This window comes from Centropristis striata, chromosome 7 (assembly GCF_030273125.1).
Source record: "Centropristis striata isolate RG_2023a ecotype Rhode Island chromosome 7, C.striata_1.0, whole genome shotgun sequence".
Lineage (NCBI taxonomy): Eukaryota > Metazoa > Chordata > Actinopteri > Perciformes > Serranidae > Centropristis > Centropristis striata.
In genome coordinates this window covers 19,870,849-19,894,582 of record NC_081523.1, presented here as the reverse complement: position 1 = coordinate 19,894,582, position 23,734 = coordinate 19,870,849, and the positions used below count along the sequence as shown (strand labels likewise).

Here is a 23,734-nt window from a genome sequence, read left to right as displayed (position 1 = left end):
AAAGCACAAAGAGATTTGAGGCGACAAAGAAAGAGCCATTAGAGATCTGTGTGATTGCCTGTTTGTGCCCCTGTGTGTGTGTGTATGTGTGTGTGTGTGTGTGTGTGTGTGTGTGTGCTGTATGTGCATGAGCCACAGACACAAAAAAAGCAGCCAAAGAAAATGGCCTGTGTTATACACGTGTAAAAAAAAAGAAAAAGAATAAAAGCAATTCAAATATACAGCAAAGGTACAGCAAAATCTACCTCAGTTAGAGCAGATGTGTATCTGATTCCTTACCATCAAGGCTACCATACATACACACACACATACACTCAGAAGAACATGCATGCATATTTAGTATATTTATGCAAAACAAAAAAAATGCATCATTAAGTCATTTGTAATCTGCAAAAGGACATAGGGCAAGAAAACTATGTCATTAGAGGTAATGGAGATCTGAAAAGGGAAGTGAGGAAGAAGAGCGAAGACTGAGAGAAAAAAAGAACGAGAGAGAGGGAAAGAGAGAGAGGAGCCATGAAAGGCAGCAGCACTTGGGAGAGGACGCCAAGACAGTAGGAGGTCTGGAAAAGAGACAGAGAATGGTGGCAGATGAGAGGAGGATCAAAGACCAGGACGACAGGATAAGTAGTGGAGATGCCAGTTCAATTTAGGATTTCTGAAAATGGCCTCATACTCTATCTATAGGCGATAAGACATACTTAGTACTTTAGTCTCTTAAAGCAGACAATGCTGCGTTAAGCAATAAAGTTGTTATGTTACTGAAGCAAATGATTACTGTAGCAAGGCTAAAAATAAAAATGATGACAGAATAAACTGCAATTTATAATTTTAAACAACCGGTGATTCCCTACATATAAAATGAAAAGCATGCAATCATGTCTGTTTAAGTTAACTGAGAATAACGAGAGTCAACAGCTAACCACCTTAGCGACGGTTTCTAATGCAGGCATATTTTGTGACGTGTTGGGAATAAGCTGCAGGTGTTTTTTGAGTTGTCGATGTGAAACTGTGTTGTGTGTGAATCCATTGCAACTATTGCAAAGCCAACACGACTGCAGCTGCCATCCTCCACAAAAAAGCAAGCTACAATCTTTTCAGCGGGATGTTACAGGTAGTAAGTGTTTGATACTTATAACACAGGATTCCGTTGGACAAGATTACATCCTATGACATGTGAAATGTGCAAGAAATTCTTATCTGGAAGACGGTTTTTCTTTTTTTCATCATTTATGACTTTTTTCTGAGTCAAACCATGCTTCCTTTCAGCCTTGCACACCAATTATAAATTAAATTCTGCTTAATTGGACTGCCATAATTTAAAGATTTCCTTTTCCATTGTTGCACCTAGCTCTTGCTAAAAATGAATATTAATTTGAATAAAAATGTAATGCATTAATCTACAATCAACCGTCCATAAATGGACCCCTGATAATGCTGTCTCCATTTAAGTAGTGTGAGGCTTATGCACACAAAGAAAATAATCTTTCCAATTACACGTGTTGCTCTTATTTTTTTCTGATACATTTAGAGCTGTAGAATATCCAATGGGTATGGGAGCCATTATAAATTAATCATTCAAGGTGAATGCAAGGAAGGTTGCACAGAGGACAGCATATTGAAGAGAAAATGTGGGATACAATTAAGTTACAATAGAGTGATGAACACAGTGTGACTGCATTATCAAATAGAGGGAACTTTATATGGTATGTGCAAAATACTACTTGCTATGAAAAAATGAAACAAAGCAGTTTGAAAATTAGCAAGGAGCGAGGAAGTGAGGGAAGAGGTGCTTCTTGACGCCCGAGTTAAAATGTTAATCTGGTCTCGACCTTTTGGAACATATCTAAAGGGGCTGGAGCCAGCAGGCACACACACACACATGCATACACACAGACGTTCTGCAGTCAAACTCTGGGCTCCTAATTATGTTAACCCGCTACTCAAATAAATGAATATGTGACCACAGATATCGTGTTTGGTACTGAAAGCTGTGAAGCTGGAAGGAACAGGAGGGAGAGAGAAAATGATGGTGAGGAGGAAGGACAGAGGGGAAAGAGAAACAGGTGGCTGATAAAAAAAAATAAGGAAAAAGGACAGAGTGGCAGATTTCGAGAAGGAGAGGAGAGGCAGACAAGAGCCAGAAAGAACCTCTCTTCATTCATTACTGATAAGAGCAGTTATAGGTCAGCAACATGACACACACTTGAGCAGGAAGGCATGCGTGCTGCGGCACAGACTGCATATATTAAAGCTCAAGATGTCATGTTTCTGTTGCTGCACCTTTCAATCAAATATCTTTGTTGTGTTTATCATTTTAGACAGATTTTGCGCAAATCCAGCCTGGCATATGCGGCGTCTTTAGTAACTTGGTGGCACACCTGGATGCTTTGCTCTTATAAACAGTATAAAAGAAGTGGATGGAGCCGCTGTTTGTTTGTGGACTACTGTTTTGTAGCCTCTAGTTTCATCATTTGTATGTCACCATCTTGGTTTTATGGAGCAGGACGTGACGATGTGGACGAGAGATGAAGCTGGGGAGGAGGACGCTAGGTTAAAAGCCAACGCTGGTGCTAACTAGCTAGTTTGGTCAGAAAATATGTAATTCAAGTTCTCAGACCAAAATACACAGTGCGCCGTGGTAACAACCTGTCAATCACAAGATAGCCACGTCCTTAAGCATACCATATTTAGTCTTCTATTATACTTTAAATGAGACCATAATTTAGTAAATAAACGCCATGCTGTATTTCGGAAGACTTGTGATTGTGACCATAAACTCATTTGGGAAATGTTTTCTGAGGTAATAAATAAAGTGAGAAGTAGTTCATTTTCTCACAAACTTCTATACAATCAGACTTCTTTTTTCAGCCATTGACGTTGCCCCCTGCTGGCCATTAGAAGGACTGCAGGTTTAAGACACTTCCAAATAGGCTTCACTTTTCAGAGCTGAAGGTTGCCACTTGTTTGTCTTTCAAATGCCTTCACAACTTTGTCATTGAGTATTGCTTTCATTTGTCTTTCACCTCTCCTTTCCATGAACAGTATCCACCTTCCCTTCCCTCTCTTCCCCCCATCATTACCCTCTCTCCTATCTTCATAAATCTATAACCCTCACCTTGTCTTGTTTTTTTCTCAACTCGAGTCCCTTCTCTTCGCTCTTTTTACTCTCTATTTCCTTTTAATACTTTCCTTTTGATTTAGTTCCCCACTGTAACCCTGCTCAATCCTTTTAACTCCTTTATGAGAGCTCTGCACGTAAAGCTAAAGGAGAACGTGCCTTTGAGGTTGCACAGTAGCTTGTGAACTTTGGTGCTCAAACCAACATTGGAATTAAGATCTGTGGACACTAAACTGTGTGAAATAGCAGCTCAGAATGCACCTGCTTAGTCTTGGTTAAGTTTTACCATTCTTATATGGTGTCTGTAATATCAACAGCTGTTAATGTTTATAGGAGCTCATACACTTTATTCTCTTCCACATTCCCCTTTGTTATTTTTTATTCGTCCTTCTTTTCCTTTGTCCTTGACTTGACTGCTTCTCCGAGTTTTCTTTCTCTCCTCATTCTCTTCCCCTCCTTCCATCTTGTCCTGTTCTTTTACCCTCTCTGTCACTCTTTCTCCCGGCCTTCTCAAATCCTCTCCTCATCTTTCCTTTTTCCTCACGTCCTCCCTTCCAGACGCCTTCTCCCCTCTTGTCCTTCTGTCCCCCTCCCACCTACTCCGGTGTACCCAGTGTCATTGTCCGTATAATTATTTATTAACGTGTTTATGTCGCCACCGTCCCTGTCTGTTGCTGCCATCTGTGCCCAGTTAGGTGCCCGCCTCCCTGTGCCGTTCTGCCCTGCCCGCGGGGGAGAGAGCCATACATCGGGGCGCAGATCAGAGACTCCCACACAAACACATACACACTCCATTTATTCCGTTCTTTTTTCTGTGACACACAAACCCACACACGCACACCTTCTGCTGACAGCTCGCTCTCTCCCCTGCTCTGCCCCTGGGGCTAGGTGGGGTTAGCTGGGATGAGAGGCACGCAGCAGTAGCCACCACAGTCCCTTCTGTCCTGTCCTGTCCTGTTCTGTTCTGTTCTGTTGGCTTTGTTCTCTTCTGTCACGTACAGATGAAGGAGGTGGTAGCAGGAGCCGTAGTACCTCGATAAAGTTATTTAGAGGACACAGTAAGAAGGCGCCTATAGATAACTAATTATGGACTGACTGGGAATGTTTCATCAAGCTTTGAGGGTCACATAAAGCACGTTTAATCACTGTACCTTTGATGCTTACTTTATGTGTATTTGAAACTTTTTCCTCTAAATTATCAGGATGAAAGCACAGCTGATAAAAAAGGTGTGATGCGAAGCTGTAATTAGCTTGCTAATGTGTGGGAACATGAGAAGGAAAGTTGCCTTCACCTAAACAAAGATTTGAGCTTCTGCTTCTGACTTCAAAATGAGCTTTCAATTTGTATTATCAAAACGGGGATGGAGGAAAAATTAAAGTTTGGCCATATGGTCGTATGGTACATTCCAAAAGAATATGGCAGTTCTATCTTGACATCACGTATCATCTTTTTAAAGAAGAATTTAAAAAATGATCACAAATTACCTGTCCATCTTTACAAATGAAGTCTAACAGTAGTGTTTGTGACCTTAAAATAAAAAAGTCTCATCGAAATCATGGATTTGTAGAATTGTGCCACCCCTAATAACATGCTAATGTAACCTGAGCCCAGTCCTGAAGGATTAAAGCACCTGACTAAAGAGCCAACCTCACCATGTTGTGATATGACAGAGGGAGGAGAAAGAGGGGGTGGACACTGAGAGAGGGGAAAAACACAGTGAGAGAAAAAGAAGGAAACAAAGAGCGTGAGGGAGATAGAGGAAGCCTGTGGGACTGCGAGGGGGGGGAGGGGGGGGGGGGGGGGGTGATCATGCATCCTGGATTTCAATAAGTAAACAGAACAAATATTCTCCAACTCTTCTCCTTCTCTGCTCTCCTCACAAGCCATTCCAAGTCCCCTGTCGTCCATTCTCTCATCATGATCTCTATCTGTTGGCTTCTTGGCAGTCCGTCTCTCTCATCTCCTCCACTCCCCATGGCAGCTTTCTTTCATCCCTTCTTTTTTCGCTCCATTTCTCTCTGCATTTCTTCAGCTCTCACACGTCTCTCAGCATCAGGATTTTTTTGTCTTCACATTCCTACTTCTATCTAACTAAGCTTCCCTCTCCATGTCATTGTGTCCGTCTGTATCTATGCTTAAGTTTACCTTTCTCCCTCTGAGTAGAAGACTAGGAGGGAGGCTGGTCCTGGTGGCCTCTATCAAGGAGTGCAGACGTGTGTGGGTACTTCCTCAGGGAGAGTGGCTCATTAGTGTGAATGGTACACAGGAGAGCATGTAGAGACTGTGTGTATATGTGTCTGTTTGAGTGCCTCTGTCTATAATTAGGAGTCACAGCAAGTAGCGCTGTGGATCAGAGTTAGATAAGTGCTCTGGCAGCTAGCCAGCACTGAAACTAGCCTCATGTGTGCGCACACACACATGCACAAACATTCACACACACACACCCACAAAGGCAGCTCCCACCTCTGAGGTTTTTGTATGGCGATGCAGTGAGGTTGCTGGGAATGATTTGGCTTCTGCCGCCTCTCAAATGTAGCACCTGCAGATGGCAGGGGCCAGTTGGATGTTTCCAGTTTTACCTTGACAATATCTGTCTCTAGCTGGAAACCACATCCACAGATGCACACACACCCACACACCTGTACTTTATCATCTGCCTGTCTGAGGCAGGCAACAAGGGAACCACAATGGTTACCCAAAACAGAGGATCAAAGCTGGATACGGCCACACATACCTCTGCACACACACTGAAACACTCAAAATAGGGAATTGCTCCTGCCCTCATTCCACCCCTGAAGGGACAACTCACACACATGTGCACAGACAACACTTCCTCCAGCATGCGTCCTCCACCTGGGTAAAGGAATCTTTCATCTCGGCGTGACTGCCACTGGGCAGGCTTGCATACCTACCCACACAGACGAACACACTCTTTTACTCTCTCCACCTGCTACCCCTTCCCACTATGTCGATAGAAGTGCACCACCTCCACCAGCCCGCAAACACAAACACAAGCACTGAGTTTGCTTGAAAACCAACAAATGCAGAATGCAGTATGTTTACAAGGCACTGAATCTCAAGAGTCAATGTATTTACAATTCAAATTAATTCATAAAAGTTCAAGAACTCTGGTCCACCTAGAGCCTCATCTGTCACGCCTTTATGGCACAAAGCACTTCACCCTAATGTAACAGTTTACAGCTTTAGTCAGAGTTTTAAGACTGAATGGAGGTGCAGCTTTATGATGCCTAGACTTTAGGTTTAGCATAGGTTTCATAGGTTTAGCAGAGTGCCATACATTGCTACTTGTTTTGAGAATGAAAATCCAAATTTGGTGGAGCCTGAGAAGGGCTCAGGTTTGGTGAATGAGTAGGATCTATCACATATTTTGTGAATGCTTGAGAGGCAAATTTAGCCCCTAAACATACGCCTCTTAACCCTAGTAACTCCTTGATGGAGCTATAATTGGCAATATTGCCACCAAGACACCCATTAAAGAAAGGTGCAATTAGCCATTGCTTTAGAGAAAAATACGGACTTTGTATTTATAGAGAAGTCAGGAGTCTTTTTCATTAACTTACAGTATATAGAGTCTGACTGAATCTCAATGTCCACACTACAGACTCTGGGCTGTCTCACTGTCAAATTGTCATGTGCTGGAGGGCTCTCTCACAGACATTTTGAGCCCTTTCTACACTGAGGGAATTACCCACAATTCATAGTGTTGTGATGTTTAAACATCGGAAACCCCGAAGCGTTAAAAAAATGGTAAACAAGGACGAGTGGCTGAAGGGTGTTCAGTCTAGCGGATTCAATTTAGACAGAAACAAGAATTTAAGATGATACATTTTAAATCAATCACATCAGAGGAATGCAACATGAGCTGCATTGCACGCCTGTTTTATTCATCACCCATTTATTTTTATTTAGTTTAATTATGCTGTTTTGACAAAAACAAGTAAATTGATTATTTGACAATCTACTTCGTAAGAAAATAGCCTGGAGGACGTTCAAATTAGGGACCACTTAATTTGGCCATGAAGAAATGAAAACGTCAAAGTCCCAAACCTACAATTGTACATAACATGCAGTATGTGCAATATTTGCCAATACTGTGAAATATGTACAAATGTAGCATTATGCAGCCTATTAGTCTTAATTTGCCAAACAGTATATGTAGCCTAACATTTTTATCATTCCTAACTTTACAGAATATAATTATTTTATTCAACACTCTAACTTTTAAACCTAACATTTTAAGTCAAAATCCTGTGTGCATGTTTTGGCTTTGTCAAGGTAACGTTATATGTTCCTGGAAAGTGTTTTGAGCCCTTACCACCTTTAGAATTCAAGCACTATCAGGTAATGTTATTTAAGGACATTGAGATTTTGTTTTTTTTAGCATCTAGTGAATGTTATAAGGACTGCATCCTGAGGCTTTTCTGGCTTTTCTGGTTTCCTCCATGGTGGTTGCCACTTGGTTTCACCTTGCTAAATAAATGAGTTTTAGCTCATTAATGTTGTTTGTCCTGCAACAGGTCCGGAAGTGACTAATAATTCAACAGCACAGCATTACTGTCAGTCCTTGAGGAGTTTAATGAGCAAAAAGAATCACCAAGACACACACACACTCACAGAGATGATGAGGGGTTCTTGCGGCAAATCTGGATGTTTGTGTAAAAATAACTCACACACACACACATACAGAGACAGACAAACATACACAGGCATGGAAGTGCGTAGGTGCCCTTGCGTAAATGGAGCAACAAATGAAGCTCTAATGGCTCTTACTGTCTCTTTATGCATTGACCTTCAAATACAGGGGTTATATCCAAGAGAAGCACTTGTGCGCAGACACTCACACACAAATCCAGAAAACAGGTCCTTTGTTCTTCATGGTTAACATTAAATGTGTCCTTAGTGACTGCGTGCATGTGAAGTCTGGTCTCTGCGTGTATGTATGAATGTGTGTGTGTGTGTGTGTTATGTAATGTGTAATCATGTGTGGTTGAGTGGAGGGGGGGGGCATCAAAGCCTGTCTAGTTAAGGTCACGGATCACACGGGTCACTAAAAGGTTCTATAGTGCTGTGACAGTTGGGGTTACAGGCCATAGTGCAATGGCAGACTGGGTTAAAGTTCACACATGTTAGGGAGGAGGAGGAGGGCTGGGACACTGCATTCACACATCAGTGCTCTCAATCCTAAAGCATGCTCAACTTCAATACAATCCAGCACAGTGCGGGTAGGTATGTGGGCAGGAAGCAGGGAATACACATTAGAAAAAAGTAAACTTTGTTTAGCTTTCCTCCCTGGACGCATTTTCACTCTGGGAAATTCTTGAACTTCTCCCTGCAACATATTATTTTCTGTGCAGTGTTTCACACAGAAACAGATTGTTTTTTTATGTTGAAAGGCTGCTGATGAATTTCCACAAGTGAGAAAATTTTCACCAAAGGAGCGAAGCATTAAGTGCACCTTTAAGACCCTATCCCTGATTGGTTGGTTAGTTATTAGGATGCGGCAATCTCCCTTATAGAACTGGGCAGTGTGAATGGCATCTCAGAAATACATTTAGCACATTGGCGTAAAATACACATTTTGGTCCTGTCAAAAAAGCTAGAATCTTTCAGGTACGCTTGATTTGGCGTGTTCTTCACATTGTTCAATATCTAAAACCATATCATTTGTCAAGACTATTGGCTTATAACAGAAATGATCTGCACCATCGAATTTCAATAACGGAGAAATTATCTGTACCACTGACTTGTGCTTGAACAGTTTTTTTTCCCTCTGACTTACACCACAGAAAATATTACATTGATTTTACATTTACCTCCAACAGACAGAGCTGTTCTGTTACACTGACTTCAACCAGAAAAGAGATGATCTTGGTGTCAAGATCCTTTAGGGTCACCATTACTTTGGGTAGGATTAACTAAAGTAGGAATAAGAGGCAGCATTCTTGTCTAAGTTACAGGACAAGGTAGTGCAGGTGGCATTCTTAACTCAGAGGGTCTCCATACCAGGATTGAATAACACATAAACTGGCTCGCCTTAACCCATCCACTATCACTTCACTTCACATAACCAGCAATGGATTCTTTTACACCATCGGTTTTATTGTAAATCAATCAGACTTGTCAAGCTAGCTGTATCTTTAGTTTCAATAGCCTTGAACACTTTTCTGACTACATTCCACTTAAAATAGTGACACATTATTATTGAACTCAAGTGTATATAGTGTGTTAAACCACAATACTAGTTCAGCACTGTATAAGCTGATTTGTGAAGTGAAACAATAGCAGATGAGAGTTTATTCATCCTGTCGAGCCGTGTGGATAAACCAAGCCTCAGTACTGAGACCCCCTGTTTTCCCATCTAGTACAGTACATCAAGGTAGACCACTACAAGACACAGTCACGTCCAGCCAGGTGATATCAGAACAGAGACACTCACTCAGTTGTCTCCTTGACGACAAACTGGCGCTCCCATGCGCCTTGATGCCCTGGAAACAGAAGACATGTTGACACAAAGAGCAACCAATGAAAAAAAAAGAGGGGATGGAGACAGAGAGGGATTGTTGTTAGATCAGAGGAGAAAGTAATACTTTGCTTTAGTATATTTCACAGCAATCATAAATCAAGCTCCAACATTGCCTGCCACCAAATGTGAATTCATCAGTGGCAGACAAGTCATTTCTCATTACGTGTAAATAACTGCAAATAAGTCTTTGCAAAGTGAGCAAATACATAAAGGATGGGACTTGATTTTTTAAATTTTTAAATAGTCAATAAATTATAAGTAAAACCATATATTATCTTGTCTTAAGAAATATAATTACCCTTGTTTTTACTGTCACCTAGTAATAATATGTGTGGCATGCTCAGTTTGGCTCTTTTCTGTATGAAAGCATTTGCTACAGTACTGTAAAATGGGCTGGAAGCTACTGTACAAATGGCACAAACATGCAATTACTACCATAGCTGTTAAAAAATTCTGTTTGGAACTCCTTCAAGAAAATAATCAAAAATGAGGTGCTGTGTGGTTGCGCTGTGATGGAAATGAAAAACCAGACGACTTGCAGATTTAACCACATGTGTTAAAGCTGGAATCTGCTGTTTATAGCGAGTTAGAGGGAATGTGCAAAACAAGGCTGATGGTCCCATTCCAGGTGTTCAGCGTTGGCTCGCACCATGTTGCTACCATTGTCATGCATGCATGTAGTGACTTTTTCCATTTAGTCCCCAGTGTTTAGTAGTAGTGGGAAACACATTTGCAGAGTTGTGAAAATTGTTAATGGATCTCTCTCTCTCTTTGTGTGTGTGTGTGTGTGTGTGTGTGTGTGTGTGTGTGTATGTGTATGTGTGTGTGTGTGTGCATGCATATGGGGGGATCTTGAAGAAAGGTCAAATAGTTCCCAGTGAATATCAAATTATATTTTTGCTTGAAATGTTAATCCCTGAAATATATACAGCGTCACTGATGTTAAGCAGCTTGTAGAGTTGAATGCTGGTTAATTTTGTCGTGTGTAGACACATGATCATATAAGTTCCATGTGTCTCACCCACATTCTTAGTTCATTCATTCAGTCATGCATTCACTCACGCACCGTCACAGCATGTCTGCTACTGTCTAAAAATACCTGTCAGTGTTTTCTGGCTACACACTGAAGGAGGATTTCATTTGCCTCCTTTTTGTTATATTGATGAAAGGTGTAAGGTGCTTTGCGTCATTGACACCAGTCTTGATGTACAGAAGAAAAAATAGAGCTAGTGGGTGACACAGTACAGGAGACAGTACAGGGTTTATAAATACTGCTGGTTTGTTCTTCGTGATCCCACACAGGGTTGCTCTTCATGTTCCCACACTGCCATTTGTTTGCCAAAAACTACAAATGTAACCACGATTCCACAACAATGTATTTCAAAGCCATGAGACAAAGACACAATTTTTAGGCATCGGAATGAATGTGTATTTACAATGGCGAAATTACACGTTTTTTCCATGGTATTTTCCTCTACATACGCAGCTACATTATCCATATTAATGCTGTCGCAGCTGGAAATGCTCTATTCCTGTTACTAATTTTTTAAAAATTGCAATACGTTGAATCAAACTGCATAAGGAAATATGACTAGTAAACATTGCATACTCTTTTAAGATATCAGAGGAAACACATTAAATTATAAGCATTTAAATGATCATTCATTATCCTGCTACCTTAATAATCATTTATTTTGGGGAGTTTAGTATGGTATCTGCATTTTGCTGACTGCATGTTAATGGAGCCAGCAGTATTAACTGTCCATTAGCCTCAATAAGAAGGTCTGCTCAGAAGCCAAGCTTAAAGTGGACATTCAAAACTGTTTAAACTGTCTTTTATAAAGCCTTACCAGGATGTTGTTTGCCCTAAACGCTAACCACGATACATACATACGTGGCGTAATTTGTGGCACTGACACACGACCTCTTTTGTCGTTTAGGTTGGAGAACTGCACAGTATACAGTAGTAAAGCAGAACTACAATAAACTTGTTGTGACTGTACCATAGTAGTAGAAGTGCAGACAATGACTATTTATGAAACATTTTGGAAAAATGCATGTATATGCTTCCTTGCAGAGAGTTCAATGAGAAGATTGATGCTCTCTATCTAACTAACTATCTAGATCAGGGATGGGCAACTGGAGACCCGGGGCCGCATACGGCCCGCACCCTCACTTGAAGTGGCCCTCAATATAACTACATGCATTTGAGCATGAAATCTTAAAAGTGCAGTGTAAAAATGCACTGATAAAAAAGAAATCACAGTAAGTGGTTCTTTTTTATTTGCTTCAAACCTTTTGTATTCCTATTTATACTGGTATACATGCATTTAAGCATGAAATATGTTAAGTTACTGCACTGTAAATATTTTTTTTAACTGTACAAAAAAAAACACCAAAAAAAAAATAGTTTGGCCCCATCCCCATCTACTAGGGGCTTATGACCTATACTGCAGCCAGCCATAAGGGGGAAATTGAGATGTTTTGGTTTCATTTATGGGAAGCAGCCATGCCATCCATCGTTATAGACAGTCTATTTGTAAAAACCCAATAGTTCCTCTCTAGAGCCTGTGTTTGGTTTGTCCATTTTGGGCTACTGTAGAGACGCCCCTACATAGTGGGCTCTTTGGAATAATATAATATATTTTTAATATAATTTTTTTATTTGATGATTCTATTTATTTGCCCAATAAAACAAAGGCTGGAAACACAACAATAGAAGAAAATAAGCAAGTTGTGCATGTGAGATTAAAGACCCCTAAAGGATTATAAAAGGAATCTAACCATAATAAGAAATACGCACATGCAATGAATGTAATGTAATGTAATACAAATAAGCATAGAGGAATACAAGGCAATCAAGAGTACTTAAATAAAAGCATGAAGCAAATTAAATGTTGTACTTAATAATAATGATAATAATGGCTTTACAATGCAGTTCAATGTAAAAGATCTAGAATAGGGACTATGAAGAATATGTTGGAAAGTATGTGTAGGTAAGTATACGCCTTAAGTACTTAACCATTAAACTGCTGTACAACCATCCACTAACCTTGTGAGCACAGATAACTGCTGATCCAAAGAAACCATATCACACCGATACTCACTTACATTATATTAAGCAAACTTTCTTTCACACACACACACACACACACACACACACACACACACACACACACACACACACACACACACAACTCTAATGCTATCAGGCAGATGGAAAGAGGTCTTGAACAGTAAAAATTGATGGTGACATAAAACCACAATAAAATATCTTATTCCCCTGAACACAGGCTTTACATCCTCTATCCATCCATCCATCCATCCATCCATCCATCCATCATCCTGGGTTTAAAGAGGTTAAATACTGTCTTCCTACAGTTTTCAATTAAAATATGTCACAAAGGATTAAAAATGATTGCTTTCTGTTTTATTCACATTTTAGACAATACCCCAACTTTTTTGGAATCAGGGTTGTATCATAACTTGGGTTGATCTCTCTTTTTGGCAACCAAGCAGGACTTATCCCTATTATCATACATACTCTCTGAAGAGTTATCTCACTTGAGGAATTATTCTATAAGTGAGTTATGTACAGTAATTATCCATAAATCCTCCTTCAATTCATACCATTTGAGTTCACTAATTACTACAGTGTGAGCAAGCAAATGCACAAGCACACAACTCTTATGTGCACATAAATTTCTGTCACGGCACAAACAGAGTAATGAGTAAGAGGGAGAGGAGAGGAGAGGAGAGGAGAGGAGAGGAGAGGAGAGGAGAGGAGAGGAGAGAAACTGTAATAGAGGATGAGCTGTGACAGGGAGGGGCAAGGCAGGGCGAAAGAGTAACGGTAATAAAGGAGAGGAGGAAGAAGAGGGAGGGAGAGAATGTGAACGGAGAGCTATACAGGTGAAAAGGTGATCATAAAGTTGAGAATATAGGAAGGCAGAGTGAAAGGATGTCGAGGAATGAATGGATAAGAAACATGCAGAAGAGACATGGTGGGAGGAAGTAAAAGAAGGATAGGAAAAGAAAGAAACCAGATGTTTGACATCCAGTCTAACAAGAAGAATGAGATATTGAAAAATGGGAGATAAAAAATAAATGCAGAGGGGAAAAGGTGGTAAAGGCTAGGGACAGAAAAAGAAGGAGTAATATGAAGATCAGAGCAAAGAAAATGGATGAATGTGTGTAGACAGAAAAAGCAAAATCAAGGTCATTTTAATAAAGAGAGAATGGGAGAGGAAAGAAGGATTAGGGAAATCATAAAATTTATAGAAGGAAAAGAAGAAAGATGGAAGGACAAGAAAGACTGACAGAATGTATAAACTCTAAGTAGGGCAGAAAACTGCCTCTCTCGTGCTCAGCCCCCATCTCCTCCTCTTCCTCTCTATCTTTCTTTCTTATTTCTATCCTTAGCAGCACATTACTCAGTAAGGACTACGGCTGTACAAAATGATCTAGTTTACAGGAATAGGAGTTGGAGACCTACATAGTCACAATAAAGCTGGACCCTCCATCCTGCTTAAATTGGCACAGACATGGAGAGCACTGGTGACGCAGGCTCATATGATCTATGTCATCATACATATTGATTCAGGGTTCCCCAGCCCCCGGAAGATACATACAGACCAACCGGTGGCGCTCATTAGTAGTGCTCTCACCACAGGGGTCTGCTGAACACCATCTGTGTCACCACCCCACACAGCAATAATAACTGGACATAAGAAAGGGCAAGCTAGAACCAAAGTCTCCTTTTCCTCCTGACCCCCTGGATCAATAGCCCTTGCACAAAAACATCCCCAGAACAAAGGCAGAGAAAAATAATCGATGTTCTGCTTTCATTTGCACACATGTTGGGACAATTATTTTCACACGGCTCTGAGTTGGCATGTATTAGCAAGAGACATTACTGCTACATTCTTATTCAGTTAACTATGAAGGAGCAATAATGGAGATGAGGCAGGGGCAATCTGCTGTTCATCTGCATTATACAGTTCAACGATGTTTAAAGCCTGAAAAATCTCTGTCTGACCTCGGTGTCTATCAAACTCTGAAAGTGATTCACTGACATTTACAACACATTTTGTGACATTTGTAGAGTCACGATGATCTACAAACAAATATTTTGCAGGTAGGTACTGTGTAACAAGATATACAGTATAACCGTAAACTGTATAAAACCAGGCGACAACCTGGTCTGAGCATTCATTTCAATACAAAATGAGAAAACTTCTCACTTTATTTATTACCTCAGAATTTTTTTTAGGACAACACTTTGGTCTCAGTCACTAGTTAAAAATCTTCTTCAAGACAATTTTATGTTAATAGTATAAGTAATGGCCCCATTTAGAATAAAACAGAAGATAAAGAATCACATGATTTGGGGCGTGGCTACTTTTGATTGACAGGTCACTAACAAGGCGAGCCGTCATCAGGAGAGAAGCCGAACAATGCATATACACGGCACACTGTCAATAAAGTTGTATATATAACGTTATATACATATTTAAAAAAGGGTGTTTACCAATTTGGTCTCATAACTTTGACCCTTTCACACTCTATTTTTACTTAATGATGATATTTGAACGTTGTGTTCAGTAAAAATGTCTTGTTCAGTGTTTGGTTGGACTAATAGACACTCCAAGGAGTCACTGTTTATTTTTCTTAGGTAAGTAACGTACATAGTTTTTGTTTTTTGCTAGCCAAAACTAACATCCCAGTTAATGCTACAGTTAATGCTAACATGAATTAGCAGTGACTTCGCTCAGTCAGGTTGCCGGTGTAGAGAGGCCTGTAGTCAGTGTCGTCAGATCCCTCGCGGTCCTCCACAGTCCAAATATGGTCTGCGCCCCGTATCGGAAACAAGATGGCGACGCAAGATGGCGAAGAGTGTAACGCCGAACTTGATGCCTCAAACGGGCAGTCCACAAACCAATGGGTGACTTCACGGTCACTACATCCATTTTTTATACAGTCGATGTTTAAAACAGACATAATCTCCAAAACTTCACCCATACGCTCCAGCTGTAGCAATCTTCCCGGTGCTTGGCTCCGCCTACAGCAACGCCTGGCTAATCCAACAATGGACTAAAACATGCAACCTGTGACGGCACCCATATTTCACTCAAATCGCCCATGCCCTTAATGTTGCATACATTTAGTCTGAATATAATTTTAACTGGTTTGCTATACAAAAATGTACCCCTTGTAGAGTAGTCATAAGCAGTGAAATTCGTTTTTTGTATCAACATGTTTATCTTTTCTGTGAAGTTGTCCATTTAAACATGGAGGTCTATGGGGATTGATTCATTTGTGGAGCCATTTGGGAAACTGCAGTTTTTTGGCACTTCCTTGTTGGGCTTAATTTTTCAGCCCCAGAGATTTCGGCTTGTATTTTACACTGGCTATATCCTTTCATGTTGCACTTGAATTGAAGACAACAAGGATGAAGAACAGATCGAGTCTACTGGCCGAGTGAGGACATATCAGATGATGAGCTACCCAGAAAAACAGACTGGAAAGATCAAAGTGCAAGAATAAATGTCAAATATCTACAGTGTTATAACCGTTCTCTCAGATGAAAAATGAACAGATGTTTTGTTTTTTGTTTTTTTTCTTACAGATGTAAAGCAAACAGTCCATTTGAACTGCAAGGAAGCCTCCATGTGGTTCTTTTCTTGATATATATCCCTTTTTGACAACTATAAAAGATTGTCCTGCACAGCGATTCAGTGTTAGAAGAGTAAACATGTTTTTTCCCAGAGATTCCAATCTCAACTCCCAACCTTTTGCTTTCTGTACGGTCAAACAGGGACACATCTGATTATCCATTCTCTATTTTTTCCACCGTCTTGGCATGAGGTGTCAGTTGTTGTTGGCTTTCTTACATATCTAATTATATCTAATAATTTATCTGCCACAGCTGAGAGCAGTCTCTGAAATCGTAAAAACTGATAAATATTTTATTTAGAACAAGGACTAATTGCAAAACTAGGCATAACCCATAAAAATAAAGTTAGTTATGTCCCAATTATGATAAATAGTGTGGAATTAGTTGCTTTCTTACAGAGAGCGAAAAGTAAGTCTGTCAAATAGCTCTTTTTCTCTTCGATCTATCAACAACCAGAGGAGTTATAGGAGTAGCGTTATATGGACGAGCTGGGAGAAATTATAAAAGTTTTTTTCATTTTTCATTTGAAATAACTCATAAAGCCCGAAGAGATGATTCCTCTGCACATAGAAAAAGTCACACCATACCTAAGTATACTTCTTCTGAGATAGATGACAGACAAAGAGTGAAGAATCTGCATGATCTACTTAAATGTTTCTCCATTCAAATGTAATAGCCCACAAACAGACGATAAACGATAAACTGTCCCTCCGCTCCTCTCATTCTTTTTAGAAGCTACTAAAGAGAGATGGGATGAAGAGAGGTATGGGTATGAGCCAGGAGAGAAAGAGAGAAGAAGGGGAGGCAAAAAAAATGAACTTGCACAAATCTAGGGAGAATAGAAAACGACAGAGAAGAGAGGGAGAAAGACAGAGCGAGAAAGGGAACAAGAGTGAGCTAACCATCAAGAGCTTTTGATTCCCCCCATAAAATGTTCCTTTTAAGAATGCCCATGAAATTAGCTTGCTGAAAGAAAGCAATCTCAATCGATTCAATCCCTTCTAAAAAAAAACTTTCAAACAGCCACCATACCTCCAGCTCTTAAGAGTCTCTGCGGGACATAAAATAGATTCTCCCTTTTTCTTTCTAACCCCCCTCTTTTTTTCTTCTCTGTCTTACTCTTTCTCAGATTCCCTTTCACCTTACCTGCCATCTCTATATTGGCACAATGACAGAAAGAGGAGAAATCTTTATGTGCAAAAGCTGAAAAATGGATGCTGGTCCACAATTTTCAATTTGTGTTAGTCCCTCTCACTAGGTGCTGTCACTTGATAGAGTAGTATAAAACTAGACTTCCTACCCCTTTAATTCCAGAGCCGTTGCTCAGACCACACCCATCTCCGAACTCAGCCTTCATCATGATCTCAACTACACACCTGTAGATTTGTGACTGCACCTTGCATGGTTGTGACGCTAAGGCACTGACAAAATCTGTACAGAGAGACATATGAACACCTGACACAGCACTCAAAACCACTTCTATGGATGTTCCTGCTACAGAGGGGTCTTCAGGACCACAGACTCACAAGGTGAAAACAATGTCAGCCACCGACTGTTGTTGCTGGTGAAAATCGTACAATCGACCAGTCATGGCAAGATGTTGCCTCTGCTGATAGATGCTTTATTCAGGATTGAACTTTTAAATAATTGAGAGCATAGATCACACTGACTAAGCTTCAGTTTTACTTTGCATTCACTTTCTTCAGCATTCTCATTAATTTACTGCTGTAGAGAAATCAAAATTTATGTTTTTGATGTGCAGGAATCAAAAACATAAATTACTGTTGGAGGAATGGAGAATATAGGTGTGTAATAAATGCAAATGCTCCATTATTCATGATAGCTTTCAGAGCATAGTCAATTTCCATTTATGAACTACAGCTGTGGGAACTAACAAGATGAGCATCTCAGCTGTCATTAAATCTGAATGAAAAATTCATGCAAACAATCATTACAAAGCACAAAGTGACTTGTCAGTGGGGAGTGGGGCATGCACTCCAGTAATCCAAATAACTTAAACTTTTCTGGACCTTCCTAGAACTCAGCAAGATGCAAGCTAGCCCGGTTAAATTGGAATGAAAGAGGAACTTTGAGGCAAGTTGGCCTGAAGTTGTAAGGGGGCCCAGAAGCTGTTCCTAGGACAGAGAGTCGGACAGCGGGGAAACCAGGGCAGGAGATTCCCTGATGGATTCCTGGAGGCCTGGAAACCTTAGTTAGTAGAGGAGAGGAACTTCTGAAAGCTAACTTCTGCACTTTCAGGGATAAGCGAACAAAAGCAGGTAGAACAGAAGGAGGAGGAAAAGTAGGAGGACGTTCCAGAAAAGGAGAGTGAGGTAGAAAGGGAGCGAGGAGGAGAGAGATGGTCGACCTCGTGAAGTGGCAGAAGCAGTAGAAATAGCTGCCCCACTTGTAGACACACTTTCTGTTGCTAGCCGACTGTCCTCGATGCACTGGGGTAGCTAACCTATATAGGCCTGCTCCACGCTGCAGCATCTCCCACACACTCACAAACACACATGAACACACATTCAGTGGCTCTCTCTCACTCTGTGTCTAATACACACTAAGGCATGCACACATGGTAGTGGAGGGGGTAGGCTAAAATCAGGCCGCACATGCTGTAGCTACTGCTGAGTTAAGTCACCTGTGCTGCCTAGCCTAGCTTGCTAGCGGGCAGCCAGCTGCTCCTCTAATTAAGAGCCCATCTACTCAAGGGGCCTGAGCATATGGAGGACTCTATAGCTGGGAACTGGTTTTATAATAGATAGCAATGCCATACGGTTGAGTACCGGCCAGAATTCCTAAAGTTGGACATACTGTGTTAGGAAGATAAGGTTATTGCGGCCCTGACCAAACACTGCATAAAAGGATTTGAGGATAGAGCGATACCTCCAACATACGTCCTGAGACATTGACAAGCTTGTTCAGTTGATATTTGCCATTCTCCTTTTTGAACAGACCAATACCAGGTATTTGGTATGCTAATACTGTGCTGTTTCCAACCTGCAGAGTAGATGAGACACTTAGTAGTGGCACTACTTGAATTCAAATGATTACCTACAAATTAATCAAAGCACTTCACCTCAGAGAGGTGCTATAATTGAGCAAATCTTCAAAGATTAAACCTCTCCTAATATACACTGTACTGGAAGAGCAAAGACAGAACACCATTCTCACTAACCTCCTGTTGAGGCAAATCAAGGACTTTTAGTGAAATTAGTTTTAATTGAATTAATTGAAAATAATCAGAATGTCAGAGGAAAATTACCAGGGTATCAAACAGCTTAAAAATACCTCTCAATACACAGTCAATGTTTTCTCTAGGCTTCTTTGTCCAGAAAACAATGTGTGGCCAAAGAGTTATTTCATAAGATTAAGTAGTCCACCTAAAGGCCTGCCCTCTGAGTGGCATCACGATATTAATGTGCAAATTATGCCACATGCATGACAACACATAAAAACAAACAAACAACCAGAATACTGAATTAATTATAATGTCAGGTATAAATGCTACCAATTGGACTGAACTTTGACACCTTCAGCAGTATTTTTAGCGACTTCGCTCTCCAAGGCCAGGACTAATGGCTGATTCACCAAAAAAAAAAAAAAAAGCACAGGCACACACACACTTGCATATAGGTAGACACACAGGCATGGACATACTCATACTGCACAAAGAAACCCACACCTTTGCTTAGTGTAGCCTCCAGTAGGACAAATACACAATTATGTGAAGCCATTTTAGGCTACATTATGAGAAATGCATTAGTCAGTGATGGCAAATGGGGCACAGCGCAGACATATCTGTGTGTGTGTGTGTGTGTGTGTGTGTGTGTGTGTGTGTGTGTCAGAAATTGATAAAAAGAAAGAGATAGTGAGGCAAACATAGGAAAAGAAAAAAAAATATAAAAGAAGAATGATGACAGTTATCACAAAATGATAGGATTCAGGGCTGAAACGTCATGTAGACGCAGTCAGTAAAGTGGCATTTTTCTGAGACACAGTGAGGTGCCTTCCTGTGCTGTGTTTGCAACATGTCTTGCATGTAAGAAGAAAAATAGTCAAAACAGAGGGAGTGTCATTAGCAATCCAGCGCTGCACTGCAATTTTGATGTCAAGATACAGTGTTTACTGACCTGGTGAAAAGTGCACTGCATATAGTGCACTTAGATCTGTCCTATAGTTAAGATTTCAGTTGGGGAACACACAACCCACAAAGAGCTTTCTACAAACCATAAAAAAGCTTTTCATCCTTATCTCTTTAAGTTTTATTTTACATTATTTCAACAATAGACATTTTGGTTCTTTCCAGCAATCTGATCCTTAACCCTCTGGAGTCCATGAAACCACCTGCATATTACTTCTTCATGACGTGAAGACATAAAAATGAAGCAACATTTTGCCTTGCCATCACTTTCTCTCTAAAGTTCTGGCTTGAAACTCCATACCATATTTTTTTTGATGATATTCGGCGAAGTAAAACCGGAGATAATGTCAAATATATTTTGTATAAAAGTATAGAACTACATATTATGTGTGTGTGTGTGTGTGAAACAAAATTTTCAAGATCAGATTTTATGTTTCCTTTCAAAATTTTGATCAAGTAAGTCAAAGTTGAAAATTAATTATCAGGCCATATAGGTGAGGTTGCACAGAAAAAATGATACCAACATGGCATGGTGAAGATCTTTTAACAGATTTTTAATGGACATTATAGCCCAAGATTTCAGAGGGTTAATCGAATCTTGTTCCACTACTAACAGCATGTTGCAAAAAGTCCATGCGTCAAACTGGTCTTTTGTAGTTCAATATTCTACACATGCTACAAGTAAAAGTAGATATCATACACTATCAAGATGAACTTGACAAGAAATGTGCACTTAGCTTCAAGAACAATCTGAAGACAATAAAACCCACCGGTTTTGTGTTAGAGAACACACTCAGGGCCATCGTTCATCTTGTTGTTTCCAAAGGGGTCTGACAAATGTAGCACCTGAAGTTTAGTACTTTAAGTTGCAATAGACCTACAGCTGCAATGAACAACATAATGTGGATGAGCCAAATCATAACTGTTTATTTTATAGTTTAAATACGTGACTCTCCTCATGATTCTCTACTGCACTGAGTACATTATAGTAATAGCAGAAGCACATCTTTAAGGGGACTAAAAGACGGTAATGTGATTTTCCATTATTGAAACAGGCTCTAAGACATCAACAGATCATATGTGCAGATATCAGCGGATTAATCTACATATGACATTATTTGTCTAAGTCCCTGCTTTCAAGCAAAAGAAGAGCTCTTTGGAAAGGTTACTTACTGTTCTGCAGAACATAGATGAAAGTCAACAGAGGGAAAGTGTTTTTTCTGATAGGTAGGGTTGCAACTAAATGAAAACTTTCATTTTCGATGAATCTGTGGATGATTTTTCTTGATTAGAAAAATAATGAAATATGTACATCTCTTTTTCTCAAAGTTCATGGTGATGTCTTTAAAAGTCTTGTTTTGTCAGTAAAAAACCCAAATATATTCAGTGTGATATGATTTAAAAGAGAGATAAATAGGAAACATATTTGAGAGCCTGAAAAAAGCTTTTTTTCCCTCAATCTTTGTATGAAATATTACTAAAAAGAAAATTATTGACAATTATTTTTCTGTCGATCAACTAAACAATTAGCTGACTGCTCATTGGAGTTCTGCTGTTATATGCATGCATTTTGACACCTGCTATTGCAAGAGTAAAGTCAAACATTATCTGCGTGCCTGCATGTGTGTGTAAGTCAGTGTATGTTCATGTCACACAGAGACACACATTTTCCCCTTAAACAATGTTTGTTGCCAACTTTACACACAGCAGGATTAAAAGTATAAAATGACTTTCAGAGGAGAAAATGAAGTGTTTGAAAAGACGGAAACAAGAAACAAAGAAACAGATCCCAAACTCTGCTCCTGTTTCTGTTACAGGCAGCCATTTTTAGACAGTCATCCATTAAGTCTGCAGCGTTCCCATACTGTCAGCCCCTAGTGAAGCCAAAGAGGCCATGTCAACTGAGGGCCCAGGTAGGATGCAGCACAGCACCTTCTCTCAGCACTGTGGGAATAGGAGGAAGGAGGGAAGGAGCAGGAAGTGGACTATAATACAAATGTCACTGCAGTACAACATCTTTAAAATGAGTAAGATGGATTAGAGCTTTAGCTCGATGTGAAAAGATGGTCTTAAAGAGATGGGAAAGAAAAAGAAGTAGGTGGCTCAGCATAAAATACATCACCACAGATAGGATAACAAAGTAAGAGGATAGAGAATAAAGGGCCAGAAAGATTTTAATGGAGCATGTGTGCCGTACATTTAGTCATTTAGTCTTCATTTAGTGATTTGTAATCTTAGATTCAGGCATTCTTACATAAAGCACATGTACAGTGCTAGAATTGCAGTGCATTGTTTGTGTGTCGGTGTTTGATGGAGCGAAAGAGAGATGGGGTGTGTGTGTGTGGTCCGTGTGTATCTCACCTCTGGCCCCATGTGTTCTGTCTGTGTAGCGCGGTCAGTCATTTGGCAGTCTTTCATCTTCAGGGCAGCTTTGGCACTCTCCTGCATACAAAACAAACACACACACCCATCAGCCGTGTCCAAAATCTCACAAAGAAAGAACATCAAACAGGAATAAATCAGAACAACTAAATGCTTTCCCCGCACACTTACGTCTTGCCTCCATTCATGCCACTTAGTTTAGTTTGCTTCCATGTAGAACTAGCTCTTTAAAAAAAAGAAAGAAAAGAAAACGGCAACTCTAAAGAACCTCAACCAAGCCAAATCCTTTTCTCCCCTTCGGCTTCTCCTGGAAATCTAAGAGGTCATAAAACTGGGCTGAATTGCAGGAGAACTTTTCTACAGCCGGATCTTGGAGCAGGGACTCTCCTCAAAGTGCACCAGTAGAGAAGAATTCATAAAAAGTGACAGCTAGTACTGGCCAGCTTGCTAGAAAGGTCCTTCTAGGAGATAATTAATAGGTTTCCTCTGGCAGATTTACAGACAGAGGTGTAGAGAGAAAAGTGTTTGCCCTGTCCTTCAAATTACAGCACTTTTACCTTGACTAGGAGCCTCTCGACTCCTCAGTTACCTCTGTGTGATTATTTTGAAAAGGCAGGTTGCAAGTCCTCTGAATGAGAAGACCCAAGCACTATTTCCACCGGGAGCATATTATGACGATGTCACTAATCATTCTGACATGCTCACCCTACACTGCTCACGGGCCGGCGGAACAGAACTGGTTGAAAGTTACAGCGGTTATGAAATATTGAGAAATTAATTAACCTTGATTAAAATTAATCACCTAAATTAGGTCAAGATGTAAGGATGGGTTAATGGTAAGGAGAATGAAAGAAAGTTAATTT

General features: G+C 40.2%; 1 protein-coding gene across 1 annotated transcript in view; it reads right to left on the bottom strand.

Annotated features, from left to right (window-relative positions):
• Positions 1-23,734, bottom strand: part of ccser1 (coiled-coil serine-rich protein 1) — a 136,466-nt gene that overhangs the window by 42,694 nt on the left and 70,038 nt on the right. Inside the window, exon 10 of the mRNA XM_059336886.1 lies at positions 22,851-22,931. Coding sequence (XP_059192869.1) covers positions 22,851-22,931 — 81 coding nt within the window. The remainder of the gene's footprint in view (positions 1-22,850; positions 22,932-23,734) is intronic.